Source organism: Balaenoptera musculus, chromosome 12 (assembly GCF_009873245.2).
Source record: "Balaenoptera musculus isolate JJ_BM4_2016_0621 chromosome 12, mBalMus1.pri.v3, whole genome shotgun sequence".
Lineage (NCBI taxonomy): Eukaryota > Metazoa > Chordata > Mammalia > Artiodactyla > Balaenopteridae > Balaenoptera > Balaenoptera musculus.
Window position 1 is genome coordinate 9,795,575 of NC_045796.1, and position 25,168 is coordinate 9,820,742.

The 25,168-nt window shown below is 39.5% G+C and overlaps 1 protein-coding gene across 6 annotated transcripts in view; it reads right to left on the reverse strand.

Moving 5' to 3' along the window:
• SNX9 (sorting nexin 9) overlaps positions 1-25,168 on the reverse strand; it is a 154,532-nt gene that overhangs the window by 19,050 nt on the left and 110,314 nt on the right. For all 6 annotated transcript variants that reach the window (XM_036871164.1, XM_036871163.1, XM_036871162.1 and 3 more), the window contains 10 exons: positions 23,842-23,926; positions 21,698-21,823; positions 21,464-21,581; positions 14,627-14,757; positions 10,668-10,771; positions 9,344-9,447; positions 6,836-6,913; positions 4,066-4,142; positions 2,561-2,650; positions 575-689 (listed from right to left, as the gene is read on the reverse strand). In XM_036871164.1, coding sequence (XP_036727059.1) covers positions 575-689; positions 2,561-2,650; positions 4,066-4,142; positions 6,836-6,913; positions 9,344-9,447; positions 10,668-10,771; positions 14,627-14,757; positions 21,464-21,581; positions 21,698-21,823; positions 23,842-23,926 — 1,028 coding nt within the window. The remainder of the gene's footprint in view (positions 1-574; positions 690-2,560; positions 2,651-4,065; positions 4,143-6,835; positions 6,914-9,343; positions 9,448-10,667; positions 10,772-14,626; positions 14,758-21,463; positions 21,582-21,697; positions 21,824-23,841; positions 23,927-25,168) is intronic.

Genomic DNA, 25,168 nt, shown 5'->3' on the forward strand with positions numbered 1-25,168 from the left:
AATCTGGTACCATTATTTTGTGTGCTTTTGTTCATACTGGAACATCCTTCCCCTTCCTCCTTTGCCCATGTATGTTCTATCCATCCACCAAAAGAGGAAAAATCCTTTCATTGCTCCTATCTGCTGGAAAACACTCAAAACATTAATATTTTCTCTTTATTAACAGTCAAACTATGCCAAAAATGCTATGTTCAAACTCCCTTCACATTCTATGGTCTTGGGGCCTGGAAGTTACATGCTGCTGAAAGCTGAACGCTGGAATCTAATCTGGATAGGGGCTGATATTAAAGGTTATGAAAGGAATCTTCAAGGTCTCCAAGAAATAATAAAAATGTACAGGTTTAATCAAGCTGTCATTCATAGTTATGTCACGTAAATGCGTGAAAAAGTAAATAAATATTACAGCTTTTCATTAACACTGGGATCCTGTAAACAACAGGCTTATGAAGATATTTTGAATCAGTTCTTATTAATTTAACTGCTGTTCACATTTGAGTTTCTCTCCAGCAAGGAAGATAGAAAATTTGCTGAGAAAAAAACCTCCACTGGTTAGCCACAGACCTTTCCTTCTTACCTTGCAAAGCATAAGACATTGTCCCAACACGTTTCACCATGTTCTGTTTGTCCTGTGGGGTGATCTTACTAGTTGCAACAAGTTTATCACTTTCTTTCACTTTTTCTATCGCTCCCTGTGAAATAAATACAAAATGCAGTGGTATCAATAAAACAAATCTAAAAAGATCAATTATTAGTTTAAAATATAACAAAGCTAACATATTCTATAACTGACTTGCTACTGAATAGGAAAATGTCCCCACAAAATAAGAACATAAGGTAAGCATCTATATGTAACTTCCTGTAAGTCACTTGGAAACAAAAATGTTGCTATTCTTGCCACATATAACTTAGCTGAAAGCTACAATTTTATGCTACCACAGAGCAGAAAACTAAACAGCGCTCTCTTTCTGTAATACGTATAAGCCATTGCCATGATACGAGTAGTACAGGATGGGAAAACAGGCACTAGGTTCAGGAAGTCATCTGACCCAGGTGAGTCTAGCATATGCGCCGGGGCACTGTGTCTCTGTTACAAAGTAGAGTATTTCATAAGCTGGTGCCTAAGTGCGCTGATCATAAGCTTTACTGTCATTTCTGTAAGAGGCACTGAATTAATTTTAAATTAATACTTAGATGGAAACAGGTGTAAAAGCTGCTGAACGTTTCCCACGCCAGTCTCATCGCGCTGGTCGCTGGCACTGTCTGCAGAGCATTAATCAGGCTCCCCGCCTAGAACTCGGGTGGCAGGCACAAACTCCTACCACATGCTAACTGTTCTCAGATTTTTCCTGAGATTTTCATTTTCATTTTATTTATTTTATCCCCCCCTCCCCCTGCCGCCAGTTTTACTGCAGTATAATTGACAGATAACATTGTATTAGTTTAAGGTGCACAGCATAATGAATTTGATACATATTTATAATGCAAAATGATTACTATGGTAAGTATGGTAACATCCATCTCCTCCCTGAGTCACAAACTATTTTTTTTCTTGTGATGAGAACTTTTAAGATCTACTTTCCCAGCAACTCCACTTCTGGGTATATATCCAAAGAAAACAAAATCACTATCTCAAAGAGATATCTTGCACTCCCATGGTCATGGCAGCATTACTCACAATAGCCAAGATATGGGAACAACCTAAGTGTCCGCTGATGAATGAGTGGATAAAGAAGATGTTCTGAGTTCTGTACTCAGCTATTTGAAGTTGCACAAAGCTTACTTACCTATGCTACCCCTTCATGATACTTCAGTTATAAAGCCAAATGCTAAAATGCCCACTTGCCAGGACTGCTAGGATCACAGACCGGGCCTTTGTAGAGATTCTCTTAATAAACCCAAGTATATCACAATATTCTAGAGTACTACCGTTGATAAAATACCCACAGTAATGAAGTAGTACACAGATTTTGAAAGAGAGAGAAAAATTAACAAGAATCAAAATCTGAGGACACCCCAAACCAGTCTTTTATTTAGCTTAAAAAAAGTTTTATGATGGGAATTATATAGTTTCCTTTTTATTAATATAAACATATAAAATTGATATTGACCATTTTGATTTTAATTGGGAGACCCTTTGTCAGGCTCGGGGACAGAACAACTTACTTCATCTGGACAGGAAAGGACCTCTGAGGACCTGCCCACACAGCACACAGGGTCTCACTGATGAGGGAAAGTACCATTCCTGACACTGACTTGAATGCCAAACACCACGATGATTATGCTTGATACCTGACCTAAGTATATCCATAAAGGAGTATTTATCATACTTTAGGTTCTCTCAAAATAATCTTTTTACGGAATAAAAGAAACTAAAAAACTATCCATGTATCTAAACGTGTTAGGACCTCACTATTGATAAACACTCCAAGCCGTTCCAGCTGGGTTCAGAGACCAGCTCCTGACTGGGGGGGCACTGAAGGGTCAGGCTCACGCAGGTGGCGGTGCGCCTGGGTTCTGATTCACCTGGGATGTCGTCTGTGAACTTCTATGATCAAGTTACCTTGTGAGCGCCAATAATGTCAGGGAAGCAGCCAAGGAAACCTTTATATTCATGATTACATTCCATCAGGAAATGGAGATCTTTCTTTGGCTGTAACAAGACACAGACTGGTTATTATTGGCGGAGGAATTCAGACAATCAGGGAAGAGAAAACTGTTATATCTGAGGACTGTATCAGCCAAATCCACCAGGCACTACATTAAGTTACTGAGTGTCAAGCATTCAGCCTAGTTTTCCTATAAGAAAATAATCCCCAAGAACTATACTCTCATCATAGGTTGTGAAGAAAATGATAAAACAGAAAATTTTTAGGTTGGTTGGTAAATTAGCTATTTTGAGGTGGCCCAAAATACAACACTGTGAGAAAGAAAAAAAATGGTTAATACGGTACGTTTACATACAAGCAAATAAGACCTTATATAGTTTAATGTCTAAATTTTAGCAGAGGGGCTTCCCTGGTGGCGCAGTGGTTGAGAATCTGCCTGCTAATGCAGGGGACACGGGCTCGAGCCCTGGTCTGGGAAGATCCCACATGCCGTGGAGCAGCTGGGCCCGTGAACCACAACTACTGAGCCTGCGCGTCTGGAGCCTGTGCTCCGCAACAAGAGAGGCCGTGATAGTGAGAGGCCCGCGCACCGCGATGAAGAGTGGCCCCCGCTTGCCACAACTAGAGAAAGCCCTCGCACAGAAACGAAGACCCAACACAGCCAAAAATAAATAAATAAATAAATATTAAATTTTAGCAGAGAATAAAAAAAATTATTAAACATGTGGTAACCATTAAAAGTGGCAACTTTAAATTTTTCTATTTTTCTAGATTATAATTTTTAATAGTTATGGTATACACAATTCTAAAAATGTATCTTTTTTTTTTTTTTACAAGTATCAGGAGAGTAGTTAATGACCACATGAATGTACGTGCATACAAACATGTATTTCAAGTCATCATCTGAAAAAAAGGTTTTTAAGAAACAACTTAGATGGTTATTCCCCTTAAGGAAATTTATTATCTGTTATCTATGAACATAATTGGAATCAGGCTACTAAAGACTCCAGTAAAAGCCACGTGGCTCTAACAAAAACCTGCTCCATGCCGGGAACCGCACCAGGGGCTTTCTCTCTTTATTAGCTGTTGGATCCTGAGATCCTTTGCAGGTAGGTGCTACCATCACCATTTACCAGACCAGGAAACCAAGGCTCAGATAGGCTGAGCAAGAGTCCAAACAGGGACTTGAGCAAAGCTTTCCCCGTACGTTTTAATCCCCTCATGGCTGAGAATGGACTCAAACCATCGACACTGGAAGGTATTTAGGTTTCCTGATGATGAATTTATCCACCACTTGAGCTTAGCCTAAGAAATACTATTACCCAATGTAATTAACAAAGATACACAGGGATAGAAGAGAATAGCCATTTGGAAACTTTGTCTTCAAACAGGTTTTAAATTAAATATGTGGATGAGGTAGCATAAAGTCTTAACTGGAACTGTGTGGTTATGTTAATACCTGTTCTGCCACAAGACTGGCAATTTCTTCGTAAGTCTTTCCTGCTTCTGTTATTGCGTCATTGAGATCTGTTTCACCTGAAAATCAATACAGTTATATGAGTGGTTATAACTTATATTTCCTTTTCATTTATATTATTTTAAAAATTTATTATGGAAAACTTCAAACTTTTAAAATCTACAGAATAGTATAACGAGCCCCCATTTACCCATCACCCAACGTCCCAATTAACTGCTCATGGCCAATCCTTTAGTCTCCTCCCTACCTCTCCCTTTCGCTGGTCATTTAACACTTCATCCATACATTTTACCTAAAAGATAAGGACTCTTTAAAAAATAAGGACAATACCAACCTCACACCTAAGAAAAGAAAATTGTTCCTGGTATAAACTGTCCAGCCAGTGTGTAGCTGCTTGGTATCTCCAATCAAGTTGGCTGCTTGAATCAAGATGCAAAGACAGCCCACATGGCATAGAGCTGATGTGTTTCCTACATAAGTTCTTTCTCCTCCATCCTTTTTTCTTGCAAATTTCTTTTTGGGAGGTGTATAAACCAGGTCATGTACCTTGGTACCACAGTCTGGGTTTTGCTGATTGAGTCTCGGTGGTGATAACACAATCCTCTGCTCCCTGTATTGTCTAGCTCTTTTATTTTAGTACAGGTTTGCAAATTGGTGCTATTCTACTTCTATCACTCCTTCTTTATTAGCTGAAATACTTCTATAAAGAGAAACTTCCCTTTATCAACTTTTTGGTTACCTTGAGGTATAGGAATAGGAAGAGCAGGTTAAATGCTTTTTTCTCTCTACAGTTTTCAGAATAATAAGTTGATTCTCTCCTATCCTCCAAATGTAACTGAGATTAACATTTTAAGAAAGTATCATTGCAAAGTCTGAATTTAAACATATTTGATATGCTACATTCCACAGCAGTTATTATCTTCACTAATGCTCAAATTTTCTCTTCACTGGACAGTGGAAGGCTCTTCAAACTGACATCTGAGTTCTTCTGCTAGGAGCTCTCGTTTATTTCAGGGGAACATAATGTTTAGAGACCGCCATGTGGGTGGTGCTAGGGGTGCTTCTTGTTACTGGATTGGATAATTGTTTCTAAGCCTTTCCAGTGAACAGAGCCAAGCGTGTATCTGTTAATCCCAAAGTCCTAATTTATCCCCTCACCTCTCCCCCTTGGTAACCGTAAGCTTGATTTCTATGTGCGTGAGTCCATTTCTGTTTTGTGAATAAGTTCGTTTGTATTGCTTTTTTAGATTCCACATATAAGTGATATCATAGGATATTTGTCTTTGTCTGTCTGACTTACTTAGTACAATAATCTCTAGGCCCATCCATGTTGCTGCAAATGGCATTATTTCATTCTTTTTTATGGCTGAGTAATATTCCATTGTATATATGTACCACATCTTCTTTATCCATTCATCTCATTGTATATATGTACCACATCTTCTTTATCCATCCATCTGTCGATGCTTCCATGACCTGGCTATTGTAAATAGTGCTGCTATAAACACTGCTGCTATGAACACTGGGGTGCATGTATCTTTTTGAACTAGAATTTTCGTCTTTTCTGGATATATGCCCAGGAGTGGGATTGCTGGATCATATGGTAACTCTATTTCTAGTTTTTTAAGGAACCTCCATACTGTTCTCCATAGTGGCTGCACCAATTTACATTCCCACCAACAGTGCAGGAGGGTTCCCTTTTCTCCACACCCTCTCCAGCATTTATTATTTGTACACTTTTTGATGATGGCCATTCTGACTGGTGTGAGGTGATACCTCACTGTAGTTTTGATATGCATTTCTCTAATTAGTGATGTTGAACATCTTTTCATGTGCCTGTGGGCCACAAGATGCTTATCTTTCCAGGCCTGGGGTTCCTCATCTCGAAAATGAGGGGCCAGACTAACGAATCCTCTAAACTCCCGCCCAGACTAAAAGTTCTGATTATAAGACACAATTCAGCCAGGCCAACAAGAAATATTCATATATGGGAGCCCCAGATCTTACATTTTGGTTAGAGACTAATTTCTTCTTCCTGAAAATACTCAGACACTGACCTCCAAAGACATGCCTTCCCTGGGTATCAGGATAAACACTACGGTGAAAATACTAAGTCTATCATTTCTGTAAGTGATAGGATGCCCTCAAATTGAATAGGTGCCACTCACCTGGCAAATACTTTTACTTCCTATCTGCTCCATAGGCCAAATTAAGAAAACATAAACCAAAATATAAAAGAAAACAGCTAACTTCTTCTTATAAGTGTTGTCAATGGAAATGCACAATGAACTCAAAATACCACAAGTAAGATATACCATATGGGATAAGTTGAAAGCAATTATGAGTTATGGAGAGACATAAAGCAACATGAACTTGTTACTCAGTAAAAATTTTTCCTCCAAATGACCTTGATAAGATCTGGCTTTTGACAGTCAGACTTGACTTCACAGTTTGGCAGAGAGACGAAGCAAGGGCAGAGTGTCACATACCATAGCGGCCTGTTTTACTAAAACACAGGAGCTATCTGAGCCCAAGAAAGGCAAAGAAGCTAGCAAGAAAAAACAAATTATAACAACCCACCACTTTTCTCAAAAGTAGTAAGGTGAGTCTGCAAAAGTCCTCAGTGGAGCAGATTAAACTTCACTGACGAGGGTGCTTAACTGCAGTTATTGTTTGTTTACAAGAGCCTGAGGAGGCCGGTCTGTGTGGATAAGACACTCAAGGCCCAAAGAATAAATAAATAAAGATGTACCTTGATAACCACTAGAGCTGAAGACTGTTGCTAAGCTCTGCAAGGCCTTGCCTATCTTCTGATATTCCTTGGGTAATGCTGAAAGAGGAAAAGGAATAAATCATTAACTAGTCCTCTGAGCAAAATGAAATGGATCCAATTATTTTCTAAAAGTACTATTACAATAAAAGAAATTTGAAACGATTCAAAATAGTCTATATTCTTAATAAAATATTGATGTAAAATGATTTTTTAAAAATTAATGATTGTTTCTTCAATTAATGTTTTTAGTTTTAAATTAATCAATTGTTCAACTAATGGCAGACACTATTACTATGAACACCACCCCCACCCACATTCTCATTCACTGAATGAACTCAAAGCGCACCAGGAGCTCACTTAGAAGATGACGTCTAGGTTAGAGGCCTTCCACGTACACCACCCCAACCTGATCGTCACAACAACCCCCTCTACCAACGCAGGTGCCCCATCTTCATTTCATGGGTTAGGAAAATAAGGGTCACATGGCTAAATGGTGCATCTGGCACTTGTGACTCCTAATCCATTGCTTTTCCCACTCTGCTATGTACGTATGAATGATTATTTGCAAAACAAAAACAAAACTGAAAGCAATGGGGTGTGCAGAAAAATGGCAGTGGCACCTCACAGGATCAGGGAGGAGGGATTTTAGTTTTCTCATCTGTATAATAATAAGATTAACTAAATCATCTCTAAGGCTCCTTCTAGCGCTAAAATTCTAGGCTTCTGGGATCACTTTGGAGAACATTCGAGAGAATAGTCTCGTATCTTAGGCTACCTTTTTTGCATCTATACATAGTCCCCTGAAACACATCTGCTGCCTTTCAAAAGAAACCATTACTTTCATTTGAAGATAGTGTTATATTAATAAAGAAAAATGCTTCAAATGTTTCTTTAAAAAAATCTAGGCCAGAGAAACTTGACATATGGTCTATAAGCTGTAATAATCAGGAAACACGAATTCAAACTATATTAGCTTAATTTTAATAAATTGTTCACCCTTTTGTAACTAAGTTTTTGCCTCTATACCAGGGGTTAAAAATACTTGTCATGTGCTTCACCATGTGGAGTGTGTGCTAGATCTCTCACTTCACAGATTAGGAATTTTAAAAAATTCTTCTGTGAGAAAAAAGAAATTATGCCTGAATCAAATTCTAAACAAAATAGTTCAACCCCCTTTCCCCACAAAAGAGAGCAGCCTAGAGTTACTACTATTTCATAAACTTGGCCCATGGATTTTACAGGACATGGAGCTGACCAGATGTTAGACATACGGGATTTGATTCTTTAAAAGAAGCCATAATCCCAGATTTTTTGTGATCTCCTTAAAAAACCTTATTGTAATATTTGCACTCACTTAAACTTTTCTTAAAAAAAGGGAAACAGCTGAGTTTACAGTTAAAATTAATTATTTAAAAAATTAAATTACTTCATTTACATTTTCGAGAAGTACCACTCCCCTTTTTGTCCATGAGTTATGCCCTGTGACCAAAGGCTTGAAACGGATTTTGTTTTCTGATGTTGCATTTGTATACGTTATGTTTTCAGGCTCAGTTCTATTTTTAGTATTTCTTTGCCTTGGGAAAGGAGCAACTGTTATTACTCCTGGTGTCTGCCCCTCAAGCAGGAACAGCTGGTACACGACAAATGGTTCTGTTGATATAAAATGTCATGTGAATGGTGGAGGGCCATTCAGTGTAAGGCCTGGCTTTATCCTCCAAAGGGCCAGATAGGAAATATTTCAGGCTTTGTCAGGTGGCAGGTTTCTGTTGAAAGTACTCAACTCAGCCACCCTCACCCTGACAGTGGCCAAGGCCTGATCCCCACAGCTGGACACTGGACTGTGTGTGCTTCTCTCCCGGCCCATCTGACGCCAGAGTGGCGTGGGTTTGGGGAATACAGGAAAACAGTTCAGCAGAATGACGGTCTGCAAACAAAGGGAAGGGAGGGAGGACAGCAAGTTCCTGAGGATGTAGAACAGCAGGCAGAACGCAAGGGTGACAGCGCCACTTTCATCTCAGCAGTGTGCGAGTCTGACCCATGGACGCACGTTCCGCTATCACCTACCACTGGTTTTGCCTAAAAATTAGAGCTTTAGTCAAGTATACAACTTACTAATATTCATCCATCTTACCAAACGGATGAATATTAAAAAATAAAATCATGAGATTAAAAATAACCACAGGCACTTTCCAAACATGCAGAAAAGATTAATCTTCCACAGATGACAAACCCCAAATAACTGGAAATATTTAAGTGAACACGGTGTTTCTCACAGAAGTTCTTGAACTGGCTTTGTTTGAGCCAATTTTCTGTCGTTTAACGAGGGTTGAGAAGTGAGGTTCCTCCAAGAGCTGTGGGTAGGACATTACTTTGGTTCACTAAGCGCACTTCTGTTTGAGGTGGTTCGGTTCCCCAGGGTGACAAAGGCCACAGCGGAGGCTGCACCGCCGCCTACAAAAGCCAGCAGCGGCCAAGGATGGCACTTACGGCCTGTGCACCGCTTCCAGTGCTCCTGCCCCACGGTCAGCAGCTCCTTCACACCATCATCCATGGCTTTGGTGAATTTACCGACAGCATCACACTTCTGTTCTCTGTGGGGCAAAAACATGAGGAGGTGGGTCCTTGACTTCACTATCAAACATCCGAACAGTATGAGGTGTAAGGAGAAAAGTCCGTGTGGCCAGGGGAGTTCACACCAAACGTGACCACAGGTACTTGTTTCTTGCTTTATGACAACTGCACTTTAACTAAATTAGTCTTCAAAACAGGCTGGATTCGGGTTTTTAAAGAACTACTTCAAAATCTGCCATTTATATTTTAACTCTGCTTCCTTCCCCTCTCAATTCCTTGCGAATTTTAACTAAAATTAATCTAAAGTAAATAAAATCTTCATTTCTTGAATATCTTTCTTAGTGAAATTCAATCACTGCAGGTACCACTGAATCTATAAAAACGTAGTACAGGTTGCTAATGGTAGTTGTTCATTCATTCCAACAAGTACTTTAATGAATCAGAGAAAATACCCTAGACGCATAGCATCTAAGCGATACTGAACATACCAGCTACTTAAGGATGTAAAAAGTTTTCACCAACTTGAAAAAATCATCACAATATACTTTTAAATGAAAAAAGCAGATTATAAAAGAGAATGCATAGTGTGAGATCACTTTCGTTTAAACAGACAATTTTTCCTTCAGATACAAATGAACAGAGGAAGGTTTGGAAGACCACAGACCTAGGTCAACATATTAACATTGATTTTTCTCTCTGGGTAGTTATAAGACTATCTATATATTTGGTAACACATAAGCAATGATTTTATGTTAAGAAAAAAGCTTCTTAAAATTAAAAAAAAAAAAGCCTAAGATTTCTTATTAGTCTTTATGCAGCAAAGGAACTACTCCAGATTTTCAAGCAAGCCTACGTTAAAAAGAAGATGACAAGATTAAAAACAGGATATGAAAAAAACAGGAAAATCAGGTCTGGGATTGCCCCCTTCAAGGTGATGTTCACAGAGATTTCTGTCTCGTGGACCAGTCTGCGGGCGCCGCCCTGTCTCATCATCCTTTACTGGAAACAACTACTAACCACAATGTCAACTGTGAAATCACTGACTTCAAGGTAAAAAGGAAGCAGACTAACTGATGTTATGGTTAGAGAGACAGTGTTTCATGTACAAACGATGTTCTCCTGTCATCTGACTACAAGCCCCACTCATTTTACACACTCCAGTCTGATGACTGGCCGAGACCTGTAAGCAATGGAGGCGGACTCAGTTTGGGGAGAAGGTAAGTTTGGCTGCATCTCTTACATTTCTACTAAGTCCAGGTCAGGTGCCTCTGGTTCCATGGTGGAAAATATCATAACTCCCACCAGCTCATCTTTCTCAGCCTTCCTTTTCCCAGTTTTCCATTCCTGTAAATAGGAACATTATAATGTTAAAGTGGAGAGCAGAGCCAAACTGGTCTTTCAAACTTCCCTCCTAGAATCGGCTCACTGTCATCTTTATCCTTCTAACTTTCAGGAAGCAGCGCCCACACGACCTCCCTCTGCAAACGCGCCAGGCACCTATACATCTCCAACGTCATCTCATACGTAAACAGTGTCACTGCACAGAATGGTCCTTATGAACCCAAGTCCTTCCAGAGTGAGGTGGCCCAGCACCTTTCCTTTCCCAAGCCCCACCCATATAAACACACCCACGAATGTGACAAAATGCCTCAAGTTTTTAGGTTGTTTTCTTAAAAAGATTAAAGCTTTTCTAAAATATAAGACAGGAACCAATATTATAAACTATTAAAAAATTATTGCAAGTTATACACACACACACACACACACGAAAGTACCCAAAGCAGAAATACGCAGTGCAACGAATTCTCACAAAGTGAATTCCTGTGTAACTGCCACCAAAGCCAAGAAAGAGAAAAGAGCTAGCATTTCCGAAGCCCCTGTCATGTCCCTTCCCAATCACTACCCCTTCCGTCCCCTACAAGGGTAACCATGATCCACTCCTTTATGGTTATCATTTCCTCGCTTTATAGAGTGTCACCATCTGAGTCCCTACACCATGGTTTTGTTAGTTTTATTAATGAGCTAAGACCCTACCCTAAGCATTCTTTTGTGTCTGGCCTCTTTTGCTCAACCTATGCTGAGAAGCTACATTCACACTGTTGTTACACTGTAGTTCATTCATTTCACTGCTGTATAATATTCCATCGAATGACTGTTCCCCAATTTATTTACCCCATTCTACTACTGGTAGCCACCCCCAGTCCTGGCCAAGTTACGGATTAAGCTGCTGTGTACATGTCTCCTGGCGCATATGTGCATGCGTTTCTGTAGGCATTTACCCAAGAGTGGAAAGTTGTTCAAGTTTAAATAGATAATGCCAAACTGTTTTCCAAACTGGTCTCATCAGCTTTCACACCCACCAGCAGTGTGTGTGAGTCCCAGAAACTCCTCATCTCACCAAGAAGACAATTGGTATAGTCAGTCTTTCTAATTTTAGCCTTCTGGCAAGTGTATTCACTGTGGTTTTAATTTGCATTTCTTATTACTCATGAGATTAGGTACTTTTCTATACATTTATTGGTGATTCAGATTCTTTTGTGAGGTATGTTACCAAATCCCCTATTTTTCTACTGTTTTACCTTCCTTATCAGTTTGTATGGGTTTGCCCATCTTCTAAAATCCAGCCCTTTGTTCGTTATACATGTTCATATCTTTGACTTGTTTTTCTTTTTTAATGACTCATTGTGATAAACAGAAGTTCCTAATTTTAATGTAGTCTAATTTGTCAATCTCTTCTTGTACGGTTAGTCAGTTTTGTGCCTTATTTCAGAAATCCTTCCCCACGCTAGGGGTATGAAGATTTTCTCCTACGTTACCTTCTAGAAGCTCTATTGTGTTGTCTTTCACAGTTAGACTTGTGAACCATCTGGAATTAATTTTTTTTTAACTTAATACAATGGAAACTTTCCAGAAGAAAAGTAGAAAGAAAAGTACTTTAATAAACCCCTATAGATTCAGCTTCAAAAATTATCAACTTTTTACCAATCTTGTTTTATCTAGTCTCCCCCATCCTACTTTTTTTTCTTGTTTATTTTAATGGAAATCTCAGATATAATATCATTTCACCTGTAAATACTTCATTATATATCTTTAACAGATAAGGCCATGTTTTAAAAACATAACCACAATACCAATATCAAACCTAACAAAATCAACAGATTCTTGTGAGGTAGTGACCGCATTTCATTCTTCCCAGTGATGCCATCCAATTGACTGAGCACCACTGACTGAACAGGCTGAGCAAAAGAGGCCAGACACGAAAGAATGCTTAGGGTAGGTTCTTAGCTAGTTCACAAAACTAGCAAAACCATGGTGTAGGGACTCAGACGGTGACACTCTATAAAGTGAGGAAATGATAACCATAAAGGAGTGGATCATGGTTACCCTTGTAGGGGACGGAAGGGGCAGTGACTGGGAAGGGACATGACAGGGGCTTCGGAAATACTAGCTCTTTTCTCTTCCCCCACTGTACTCAGCACCATCTTTGTCATAAATCAAGTGTCCATTCTATTTGGTTCTACTGGTCTGCTTTTAAAATTATTTTAGCTTTATAATGAGTCTTAATATCCAAAAAAGTCCTCTTCCCACTTCATCCATTTTTTTTTTTTTTTTTAAACCGAAATGGAAGTTGTTTTTTTTTTTTATTTATTTTATTTATTTTTGGCTGTGTTGGGTCTTCGTTTCTGTGCGAGGGCTTTCTCCAGCTGTGGCGAGCGGGGGCCACTCTTCATCGCGGTGCACGGGCCTCTCACTGTCGCGGCCTCTCCCGTTGCGGAGCACAGGCTCCAGACGCGCAGGCTCAGTAGTTGTGGCTCACGGGCTTAGCTGCTCCGCGGCATGTGGGATCTTCCCAGACCAGGGATCGAACCCGTGTCCCCTGCATTGGCAGGCAGATTCTCAACCACTGCGCCACCAGGGAAGCCCCCACTTCATCCATTTTTAAGAGTATCTTGGCTATTCTTGGAGCTTTAATTTTCTACATATGACATCTTTTCAGTTCTTCAATCCATGAAACACAGTATTGGAACACTTATTTAGGTCTTCTTTTATTTCTCTCAACAGTGTTCCATAGTTTTTTATGTAGATCTACATTTTCCTGTAGATTCTTTGGGATTTTCTATGTCCAACCATCTATGTGAGCTACTGTTGCCCAGAGAATCACAATTTTTAATAACTTTCTAGTTTTATACTGTCATTTAGCAGATGAGGAAATTGTGGCCCAAAGAAATTAAATGCTTTGGTCAAGGTCACAGAGGTAGTTAGAAGCAAACCCAAGACTAAAACTGAGTGCCCTGGCCCCAAGTCCTTTCTTTCTTCTCTTATATCAAAAACACCAAAAAAGGTCTAGAGTTATTATTTTTAAGAATAACATTCTGCATAAAACACAACCTTTAGAAGTGCTTCCTAAATAGAATCCTTGACAAATCAATCGAACAAGCCCTTGTTAAAGTGCTACGGGTAAGCAGTAAGGCACCGACTTGGACAGGGTTCCCCGTCGTTCTTGTAACTCTATTAGCTTTTCACATGTGTCATTCACCACGAAATGCAAAAAGACTACAAATGTTTAAGTGGAATGATCTCTAACCTATAAATTACACCAGGCATGACCAAACAAATGATCACATACAGTGGAAGACTAAGGTGACACACGGCTATTTCCAAAGCAGATAACAACAGTGAGGTGACAAGCAGCCAATTTCTTGTTGATTTGCAAAAAAGAACAGATAACTGCTGGCAGAATGACTGCCCGTGGGGCTGGGGCAGGGGCAGGGGCAGACCTGGATTGGAAAAACAACGTGGCTCTGAGAAAGCCGGTTCAATTCCGAATCTACCTTTCCCTTCATCACACTATTTACACCGTAAGGTCAAAATGTGATCACAAGAAATCATTCACACTATTTCCCTGACTTCACGCTGATAATATCCTACACAGTTTGGGGGTCTATCCTATTTTTAAAAGCATCTAGGAAAAAGTCCCTTATTCTATCATATCCTTCAGCCCTGCCTTCACTGGGCCAATCCACTCCCGGGTTATGGGAAACCATTTGGGCAAGCGCTTCTCTCACGTGCTGTGACTGATTTCCTATTATTTAGAAACAACCAACTAACCAACACAACTTAACTCCTTTTAGACAAAAAATTGGTGTGAATGGGATAATTCTCAATATCCTCTAAGATTATCATAACAAAATGTCCTACCTTTTCATCTCGGAAATTTAGAAATTGCTGGAAAACCTCACTTTCTGAGATTACTGGGTGACGACACATCCTGGTCATCCACGCCTGAAGTCTCTCCATGCGCATCTTGATAAACTCTTCTTCAAAGCGACCTGCAAGAGACATGCCGAGAGTGATGTGCAACTCTGTCAAAGATGAATCACTGTTACCCCAACTGAAAGACTGTTTATGTAGCTACTGGCTACTTGTAGAGAGTTATTCAGTAAAAGATAAATCATGGTAGTTTTTCACTAACCTAAAAACACACAACATAGTGGATGCTCAAAGACCCACAGGAAAGGTACTCAACAAATTTGAAAGAAAATTTTATCTCAATATGAAAACTTTTCTCTTTCTTATAAACTGACAAGCCAGTGCCTATGTGGCCATATGAAGCCTTATAGGCAAGAAAGGGGTGATAAAAATGGATATTAATATGCAATTCTTGCAAAGTATGTGAAATTTCTATATTTATAAAAATGTGTCTAAATGCAACATAATCTCAGATATACAAATTTAAATTTAGTATTTCTGAAAAGTAACTCAGAACTGTAGTTTTTTTTTTCCTGTTTTGTTTTTTAAACTACTTAAATGAAAAACAGAAAAAGCAATTTTTCCATGAATGCAATAATGAAAGTGATCCCAGAACTTAATGACCATCATAAAAACAGAGCTTAATGGGTGATATTTCTGTTCTAAAAGTGGAAAATCGGCTTAACAAACCTGACATACCAAACATCAAGTGAACAATGAGAATTTTTATAAGCCTAACAAACAAAATCACTATCAGTTAAAAGGCTTCTGTAGGTGGAAATTCTGGCTACAGCTGAGTGCAGAGGAGGGGCAAGACAGGTTCCACCCACTTTCATGAGTTTCATCAAATACTGGACCTACTCAAGGGTAGAGAGAAAAGGCAACTTTCAAAAAGGAGTATATTCACTACCAAATGTAAAATAGATAGCTAGTGGGAAGCAGCCACATAGCACAGGGAGATCGGCTTGGTGCTTTGCGATGACCTAGAGGGGTGGGATAGGGAGGGTGGGAGGGAGATGCAAGAGGGGGGAGATGTGGGGATAGGTGTATACGTATAGCTGATTCACTTTGTTATACAACAGAAACTAACACACCACTGTAAAGCAGTTATACTCCAATAAAGATGTTAAAGAAAAAAAAAAAAACAGGAGTATATTATTATATGAGGCGTTTACTACACTCCTTCCTAAGAGCACCAGGTGGGGAAACATTTTCTAAACTAGATCTAGGAAGTGGAATGTGGTGGAATCAATCTGTCCTCCTCCCCTTAAGGGCTGTCCAATGGTTAATGAATTAAAAAAAACGACTAAATGAAAACAAATCCCACACACACTCCCCTGCCCAAAAAAAAAGGAAAAAAACAAACCTAGATATCCCAGATTACTCGACAGAGCGGAACCCGGGAACAGTCTCAACAACCCAAATTAGTCTGTTACAGACTCATCACAAGCATGCCTTGCTTTTAAACAAAAAAATAATAATAATAATTTTTTTGAAACAACAAAACAAAAACTAATTTAGCTAATTGCTAAACCTAGTCCCCAGAAGCAACTATAAAGCTGGACAAAATCCACAAAAATAAGGGCTCTGGAAATCAACCAAAGGCAAACAGCCACGTGAGAAGTGTTTATGCTTCCAAGCTGCTGAACTTCAGGCCAGAACAGTGGAAATCTGTGGCGTTCTGGCCTGGGGCTGCACCCCTCTTCCTCTATTCCATTCTATTCCATTTACAGTAGAACCCTCCCCATGAAATTCTTACATATTAATCTAGGAAAACACGTGCAGAATCTGTATGCCGAAAACTACAAAACCCTATATGAAAATCAAATATGATACATGTATGTTCTTGGATTAGAAGATTACACATTGTTTTCAATTCTCCCAAAATTGGTCTATAGAATCAATGCAACTCCAATAAAAATCCCAGCATGATTATTTATAGATATCTGACTAGAAATAATCATGCTGACTCTTAAATTTACATGGAAAGGCAAAAGAAAAAGAATAGCCAAAAACGATTTTGAAATAGAACCAAGTTGGAGGATTTACACTACCTGATTTCAAGACTATAAAGCTACACTAATCAAGACTGTGTGGTACTGGCAAAAGGACGGACACATATATCAATGGAACAGAATAGAGTCCAGAAATAAACCCACACAAATGTGTTCAACTGATTTTTTGACAAAATGCAAAGTAAACTCAATAAAGAAAGGATACGCTCTTCAACAGATAGTGCAAGAACCACTAGATAACCAGATGTATTATAACATATACCTCTACCACCTCACATCTTAGAAAAACCCTAACTCAAAATGTATCATAGACCTAAAACTATAAAACTTTTAGAAGAAAATATCATTGTAAACTTGGGTTAGGCAAAGAGGTCTTAATCATGATACTTAAAGCACAATCCATAAAAGAAACAACTGACACACTGGACTTCATTAAAATTAAAAGGTGTTGTTATGCAAAAGACACTGTTAAAAGAAAGGCCACACCTGGGACAAATTATTCGCAAATCACATTATTTGTCAGAGGACATGTTTCCAGAATATATAAAGAATCTTGTTTCAAAATTCAATGATAAGAAAACAACCTAATAAAAAAATGGGCAAAAGATTTGAAAAGATACTTTACTAGAGAAAATTTATGGAAAGGAAATAAGCCAATGAAAAGATGCTCTACACCACCAGTCATTAGGGAAATGCAAATTGAAACCATGAGGAGACAACATCACTACATTAGACCATTATACTTACTAAAATAAAGAAAAACAGACACTATCAAAAGTGCAAGTAAGGATGTGGAGCCCCTGACAATCCCATCCATTGCTGGTAGGGATTCCAAAGTTGTACAGCCACCCTGGAAAGCAGCCTGGCAATTTCTTAAACATTAAATAATATATACCTACCATATGACCCAGTCATTCCACTCCTAGGAATTTATCCAAGAGAAATGAAAACTTATATTTATACAAAAACCTGTATGTAAATGTTTATAGCAGACTTATAAATGGCCAAAACTGGAAACCCAAACATCCTTCAAAGAGTGAGTAGATAAGCAGACTATGGTATAGCCAATACAGTGAAATACTACTCAGCAATGAAAAGAAACAAACTATTGATACTCACAACGAGAGATGAATCTCAAATGCATTATGCTAAGTGAAGGAAGCCAGACTCAAAAGACCCAAAAGCCCGATGACATACACACTATATGCTTCCATTTATAATGATATTCTAGACAAGGCAAAGTTATAGAGACAAAGAGCAGATCAGTGTTGCCATGGGTTAGGACTAGGGGGAGGGGTTGAATATAAAGCAACAGCACAAGGAAATTTGGGGGAGGTGATGGAACTTTCTGTATCTTGAATGTAGTGATAGGACTGTAGCGGTACCTGTTAAAACTCTTAGAACTGTACACCAAAAGGAGTGAATTTACTATATATAAGTAACAAAAAAAAGCAGCCTGGACTTTCCCTAAGAAACTGCAAGTACAAATAAGTACAAGTTTCCTTTAATGAGAAGAGTATTATAAATCCACATAAGTCAAAAACTCCTAAAAAGTGGCCATTGGACAGCTTGATGGGTCTAGACCCTCCTGTATACTAAAACACTTCAAATTCTACACTTACTAGGGGTAGAGATTAAGCACTACAGAAGCGTAAGCTTTGCAGAAGATGGCCAACCTCATGGACAGAAAAGACCCTGTAAGTCAGCACGGACCTAAGGGCTATACTGAATTCCCCATTATGAGCAAGTAAATTATACCAAGAGTTTATAACCTACTCATTGGTTGGAATTAATTACTGACTCTTATTCCTCCTGAAATTTTTTCTGACACAGCTGGTTTATTTACAAACTGTGACTTCAGATGTTACCTTGTGCTTGTTAGGAATTTCCTATCAGGTTCCAGAGAATTAAAAAAAAGGAGAGGAGGAGATTTTTCCCTGGTGGTGCAGTGGTTAAGAATCCACCTGCCAGTGCAGGGGACACGGGTTTGAGCCCTGGTCTGGGAAGATCCCACATGCCGCGGAGCAACTAAGCCCGCGAGCCACAACTACTGAAGCCTGTGTGCCTAGAGCCCGTGCTCTGCAACAAGAGAAGCCACCGCAATGAGAAGCCCGCGCACCGCAACGAAGAGTAGCCCCTGCTCACTGCAACTAGAGAAAGCCCACGCGCTGCAACGAAGATCCAACGCAGCCAAAAAAAATTAGTAAAATAAATAAGTAAATACATAAAAATAAATTAAAAAAGGAGAAGAGGGATTTCCATTTCCCCATTTTCTAGGACACTTACTTACGTTTTCACTAAGTATGGGAATATATCAGTTTGGCAGCCAGAAATAAAACCAGATTCACTCATTATTATTCCACAAAGAACAAAATCTATAAACAAATAAAAAATCTTAGCTGTAAGCTTTTCATGGATGGATTATCAAGTCCACAGAAATGTCATGACATCATCTATTTGGCATTCCTTTTTCTTTTCTCCAGGATTTAAATGAGACAGGAACCTGTCTAATAATGATCCTGTGGGCATCTCAGGCAGGAGGCAAACAAGAGAAGGGGGAAATACAGTGGCTCCTGGGCTTTTCAGTCTCCTCGGCACACGTCCCAGCCAGTGAGCCAAAGCTCAGCTTCCTTCAGACTGAGGAGCTGCTGCTTCCGTGCTTTTCTGTGACACCCTCCTGCCTTCAGGCCTGACCTTTCTTTTAAAAAAAATACAAACCTCGCTATGGGAGAACCGTGACTCTATGATGCTTTAAGACAGTCATGGGTTATCTGATTCCGAATAAACAACATATTAAAACCTAAAAAATAGGAGAAAACTCCACGACTCTAAATAAATGGATTAATGAGCTGTCTTGAAACACCATGGGGAACATATTATGCTAATCAAGTTGATCAAGGGGAGCTTAAAATTCAGGAGACAGCCTGAAATTTGAAAATGTGGAGAAAGGCAGAACTTAAGTTTTCACGGAAAGAAGTCTAAATTTTTAAAAAGAAAGCTGTGACTTAACAATAAGGATGACAGGAAGGAGGGAGGGTGAGGGTCTGAACTGGGCACGGAACCAGGGGTGGGGTGACACGTGAGCGGCAGGAAGCAACCATCTACGCCAAGCTGGCCGCCCCGACAGGGCCGCCCCGCAGCTGCCCCGGCTCCAAGGGGCCGCCTGGGAGTCAGCCCGGCTGAGGGCGAGGACGTGTCTGCCAACCTGGCTCTGCAGTCCCCACTCTCCGTTCTGCTCCGACAATTTGGAAGTTTTGAAACGTTCTCTCCCCAAAATCAAAATCAAAACAAGTTCTTTGAAAACAAAGTTCCCATCTCCTCAAAAAGTTTCAGAGAAACACAAACATAAAACAAAGCAAAGCACAAACTAAAGTTTTAAGGAGAATAACTCTCTCATCCTAAGGTTACTAATCCTGGCCGAGGATGAGTTAGTCCGCATCTCATCACGTGAGCACGGCGAGCTCTGGAATCACATTCACATCCCTTCTTAGCAGAGCTGAATGGGGGCTGGCGCGTGTCTCTGAGTTGAGAGAGCACGTGTGCGACGTGCCCGGGCGCACGTGACGCCTGGCACGTGGGGACAAACGTCACCACGTGCTGGACCGTCTGAGCGGGCGCTGCCATCCGGCTGGTGAGAAGCTCAGTCCCTCTCTAAACTATGTATTTCACCTCCTGCTGAGTGAGGACTAAACCCTCTCCGGTCCCCGGGGTCCCCGGCCTCCGGGGACGCGCTCTTCCTCCTCCGCGGGCCCCTCGAGTCTCCTCACGGGCCGGTGAGTGTGTCCGTGCCCCCTGCACTTCTCTCAGAGGCTGTTCTAGCTCCAACCTTCTAAGTCTTACTCTCATCTTCAACCCTTTCCTTTCTATACGTATAGTTTCATTCTTCTAAACGTTTTCCAGCTGCATACGGAAACTTTCTAATCTCTACGTAAACCTCAGCTTCTTTACAAACTTTTATTCCACGACAAATACACGCTTCCTGAGTACTAACATTCCAGTTTCTAGATCAGGCTGGAGATTGAAAAAATCAGTTCTCAGAACAGACACAGGAACAAATACCCTCCAAGTGCACATTTACGAGGGGCTCTGGTAGCACAGTGCGTTACTCACTACAAGATTACTTGGGGTGGGGGAGTGGGGGGAACATGGCATTTAAATAAATAAGGAAAGGGAGAGGGTAATAATCAATGACAAATAAAAATATTTAAGTATCAATAGTCACCAGAATAATGGAGTAGAAAACTTGGTAGCTTCCTGCACTAACACTTAGAAGCTCTATGGCTTCTACATCTGATGTTTACAGACCTGTAATGAAAATGACACAGCTGGACTACGTAACGTGTTTACATCATTTGGGTCATACATTTTAATTTCCATTTTAGACTATTTGGATTATTTCTATTTTTTTCAAGGGTCATTTTTCACATTTAAAAAAATGCATATATTTCTTTATAAGAAGGGGTTAGCAATAAAGACGCAATGATTGGAAAGGGTGTAGCAGTAAAGACACAGTGACTTTGCCAGAATTCAAGATACATACGTATACAGGAACTCTAACAGAAAATTTTATGACATGTTCTTGTTAGGTGTTCAGGTAACTTCCAAATACATGTACAATATATATATATGTATATGGCTATCTTTAGCTGCTGTTTCCAAACCCCTACATCTTGTTCCACTAGAGGATGGAAAATGCCATTTCTGATTTACATTAGGACGCTCTAACTGGAGTCTTTTTACTTGTCCTGAGTTCAGTGTCGCACACACTCACCTGTGACTTGCTTATCTGGAAGAGAAGGGATTGGAATGGCTGACCCAAACTTTACCAGTAGACGCTCATATAACCAGTCAAAGTGCTTATACCTGTGGTTTACAGATCGATTAGTGTTCTACAAAATAAGGGAAGAGAAAAACGTTACCAATGCCAACTACAGGAAATGAAGAAAAAAGCAAATTGTTACTAGTGATGCAAGCATGATTCTGCTTTGATAACTTGGATACTTACAGTAGGTGTTAACTGATATTCAATGTAGCTCTTCAGACCGTACATTTTGGAGCCTTTCCTGGGATCTGCTACCACACAGTCAAATGTAGAGGTAGGATAAACCCACATTGGGCCATAATCTCCAACCTACACAACATTGCAGGGAGAGTTAATTTTGTTACATGGAAAAATAGTAAGTATAATCGATATAAATCATCAAATGATTCTTTTTAGAACTACAAGTCCTTAGGAGGGTCATTTTTGCTCTTCTTTGGGCAGTTTACATAAATGCTCTCTGTTCCTACTAAGGTTATATTTAAAGGACACACTTAATGGGAGAAGCCCTTCTGCTCCCATGTGGGCATCGCAGGCCATGGAGAGATGCCAATCTGCCTTTCCTCTAGAGAGATGGAACACACTCTCTCTCTAGTCCAGCTGTCTTAGTTCTATGTAATGAGGGGCTAGTTTTTAAAAATTTCAAATCTATTGCAGACTAAGTTCTGTGAAATATAAAATTACACACTTGGATGTCTCAGCAATGCCAAATTGCCATCAAACTTCCTCCACACTTACTCTCATTTTCTGTATACCCTAATTCTTTATATAGTTCTAATTCTTTTTAAAGGTGAAAGGAGAAAAAAGTGAGGTGAGGTATGAAAGTTCAGAGGCTATTAAGTCAGGACGGTAACTGGGGCCCAGAGAATTTTAATAAGGGACTAAAGATCTCTGACAACAAGTTATTGTGATTCTCCAAGAGGGAGCCCAGATCCAGAAAACTCTCTTAAAGCTGCAGAGCAGGAATCTTTAAAGGGGGCCTCTTGGGAACTTCCCTTAGTGACTGGGACCAAGAGAGGCGACTCTGATCAACTAGGGCCCAACATCCACAGGGTCACATTTTATTAGTGGGTAGGGTACTGCACCTTAAAAGCAAAGGACCAGGTCTCTACTTTCTCTTGGTTTTCTGAAGGCTCAATGGCTTTCCTCAGCTTCCTTTTCCACATAGGAAGCCCACACAGGCAAGCCTGCCTATGGGCCCAGTTTCACCTAAAACGTGTGGGACAACTCAAACACGGGGGTCTTTTAGCTCTGTTCCAGGACTCTCCTGCTGATGACAAAGTCCCCTGTGAGAATCTGAGGGGCAGGGCCATGGGCTCTTAATTCTGTGTAGTTAAAGAAAAAAACTAAAATAATCTCTAACCTAACCACTCAAAAGATAATTATCCCAAGTGTGCTTTGAGGGAAGAAGGATAAAAGGGCTCTGGGTCACAACCCTTCTCTCTGGAGTTTTCTAGGATTTCAAGCTTTTCAAAGAAGTAGGAACAAGTAATATAAAAAATTCAGTATCATTCTTGCCATTTTATCGAGTTTCCCAGGACCCAAAGATTATAGAATAAGACCAGACCTTTCCTCCTTGAGTCCAAGGTGATTATATTCAAGGCGGCTTGCCCTCCTGCCCTGCCCACAACTTACAGTACAGGATTAAATCAACGGGGTCAGAAGATAGCTATAGTTCTCTTTGCCAGAATTTCATCTGGAAATATACAGCTAGATAACATTTAGATAGAAAATCTATCAGCAATCAACATTTAGGTGAAACCACAGAGCCTGTGTCAAGTTATGCAATAAGCTATTCAAAGACAGATAAACTTAATGGTGCCATTAACTCCCAGCTTTTATGTACTAGTTCCTTATCACAACTCGACAGCTGGTTTATTGAAAGAAAACTATTACCAACATAGTGGAAAAGGCAACTTATTCTGATAACATGCATGTACTTCGCCAAGGTAGAAACCTAAATATTTGAATTGGGTTTTTTAGCTAAATATGTATGGCTAGTAGAAAAAGAGCATGTAAAAGATACTTCAAGATACTTTAGAAAAATTATTAAAAATACGTATGTACTATGGGTGTTGTTTGTTCAATTACTAACATTCTGAAAGATAAAAGTAAAGAATATCTAAACAATATAATAATGGGCATTAATTCATGCCAATTATTTTTAGTACTCTTAAAATACTAATACACACTGTCAGTTACTTACTTCGAGCATTAAACATGTTTAAAAATACTTTCCAAATGACTAATAACCCTCTTAGCTTTAAGGTATTATAAAAGAGCTTAATCAGAAACAAAGCAAAAAAAAAAAAAAAAAAGAACAAACTTACAATGATAGGAATTTTCTCTTTGGGTTTTGCTAGTTGCTTGGCCAACAAATACTGTTCCATTCCAGGTTTTGCAAATCCAGGAAATCTAATCATGAGGATAAATGTTTGTGAGTCTTATGCTTTTCCTTATAAGAATTCTACAGCTCTCATCCACATTTACTTAATACGACAGTTTGAACTTGTTCTGTCTTTCAGATGTACTAGAACTAGGAAACTATGGTAAATGAAACCTGATGTAATCAGATTGTTCAATGGCCAATTAGTCATTTAATTAAGCTTTATCTGGTAAGAGGACAGTTTGACTCCAGAAGGTGTGATATTTATAGGCACTCTATTTGCTTGATCTGAGACACTCTATCACCACACAGAGTGAAGGGCAGACTAGAAAATGTCCCCCAGGTACAGAGGTAGAAAGTACTGAGCACATCAATTTGAGATGACCACATGGGGTGAAGGCCACACGCTGGCATTTTTATATTCAAATTAAAGCTGCCTTTCAACATTCTCCCTCGGGAGGCCACAATTATCCCAAAGAAACCGACACTGTTCATAAGTACTTGTGCCATTTTCTTTGGGAACTGCCTTCAGAACCAGTTTATGAGACACACACAAAAAAACAGTCTCCTTAGTAAAGACACTCTAAATATAATAAACTTGGCTATTTCCAGAAATCAAATCTACATCCGAAGCAAAGTTCTAAAACTGAAGAAAAGCTGGAATAAATGCATGGCCATCCAAAGGGCTACTTCTAAAGAAGACAAGATTAATCTGGGTTTTAGATTTTTTTTTTTTTTTTTAATAAACGGGGAAAAAATCCTCAGAAAGCAAAATACCTAAAATAGGAAAAGAAATCTTATTTCTACAAAAACCAGCTCTCTTACTTATGATTTCATTCCTATACCAAGTTAAAGGCCAATGTGATGCTCTCAGGGGCTCACATCTTTTCCTTCATTCCGGACTGACCTCCCTCCATTCTCTTTTCCCTGGACCTGCTTTAAAACACAGCTCATACAACAGAGTAAAAGAGGTGTCTAGGAGCTTGATGGCCTTGGGTTTGAATTTCAAGTGCAACACTTAATAGCTACGTGACTTTTAGAGCGTGTCTCCTTATGTGAAGAATGGGACCAATACGACTTAGCTTTAAGGTGGTAAGGGAATTAAATGAAAAGATTTAAATAAAGAGTTATCTATATAAATCTAAAGACCCTAGTACGTACTCAGAAATTAAAATGATTTCTAATGACGCCATCAGCTCTTTGGAAGTATTCCCTACAGCCTCAGGTGGAGCTTTCTCTGTGCTGCTTCAACGTTCTGGGCATATTTTTGC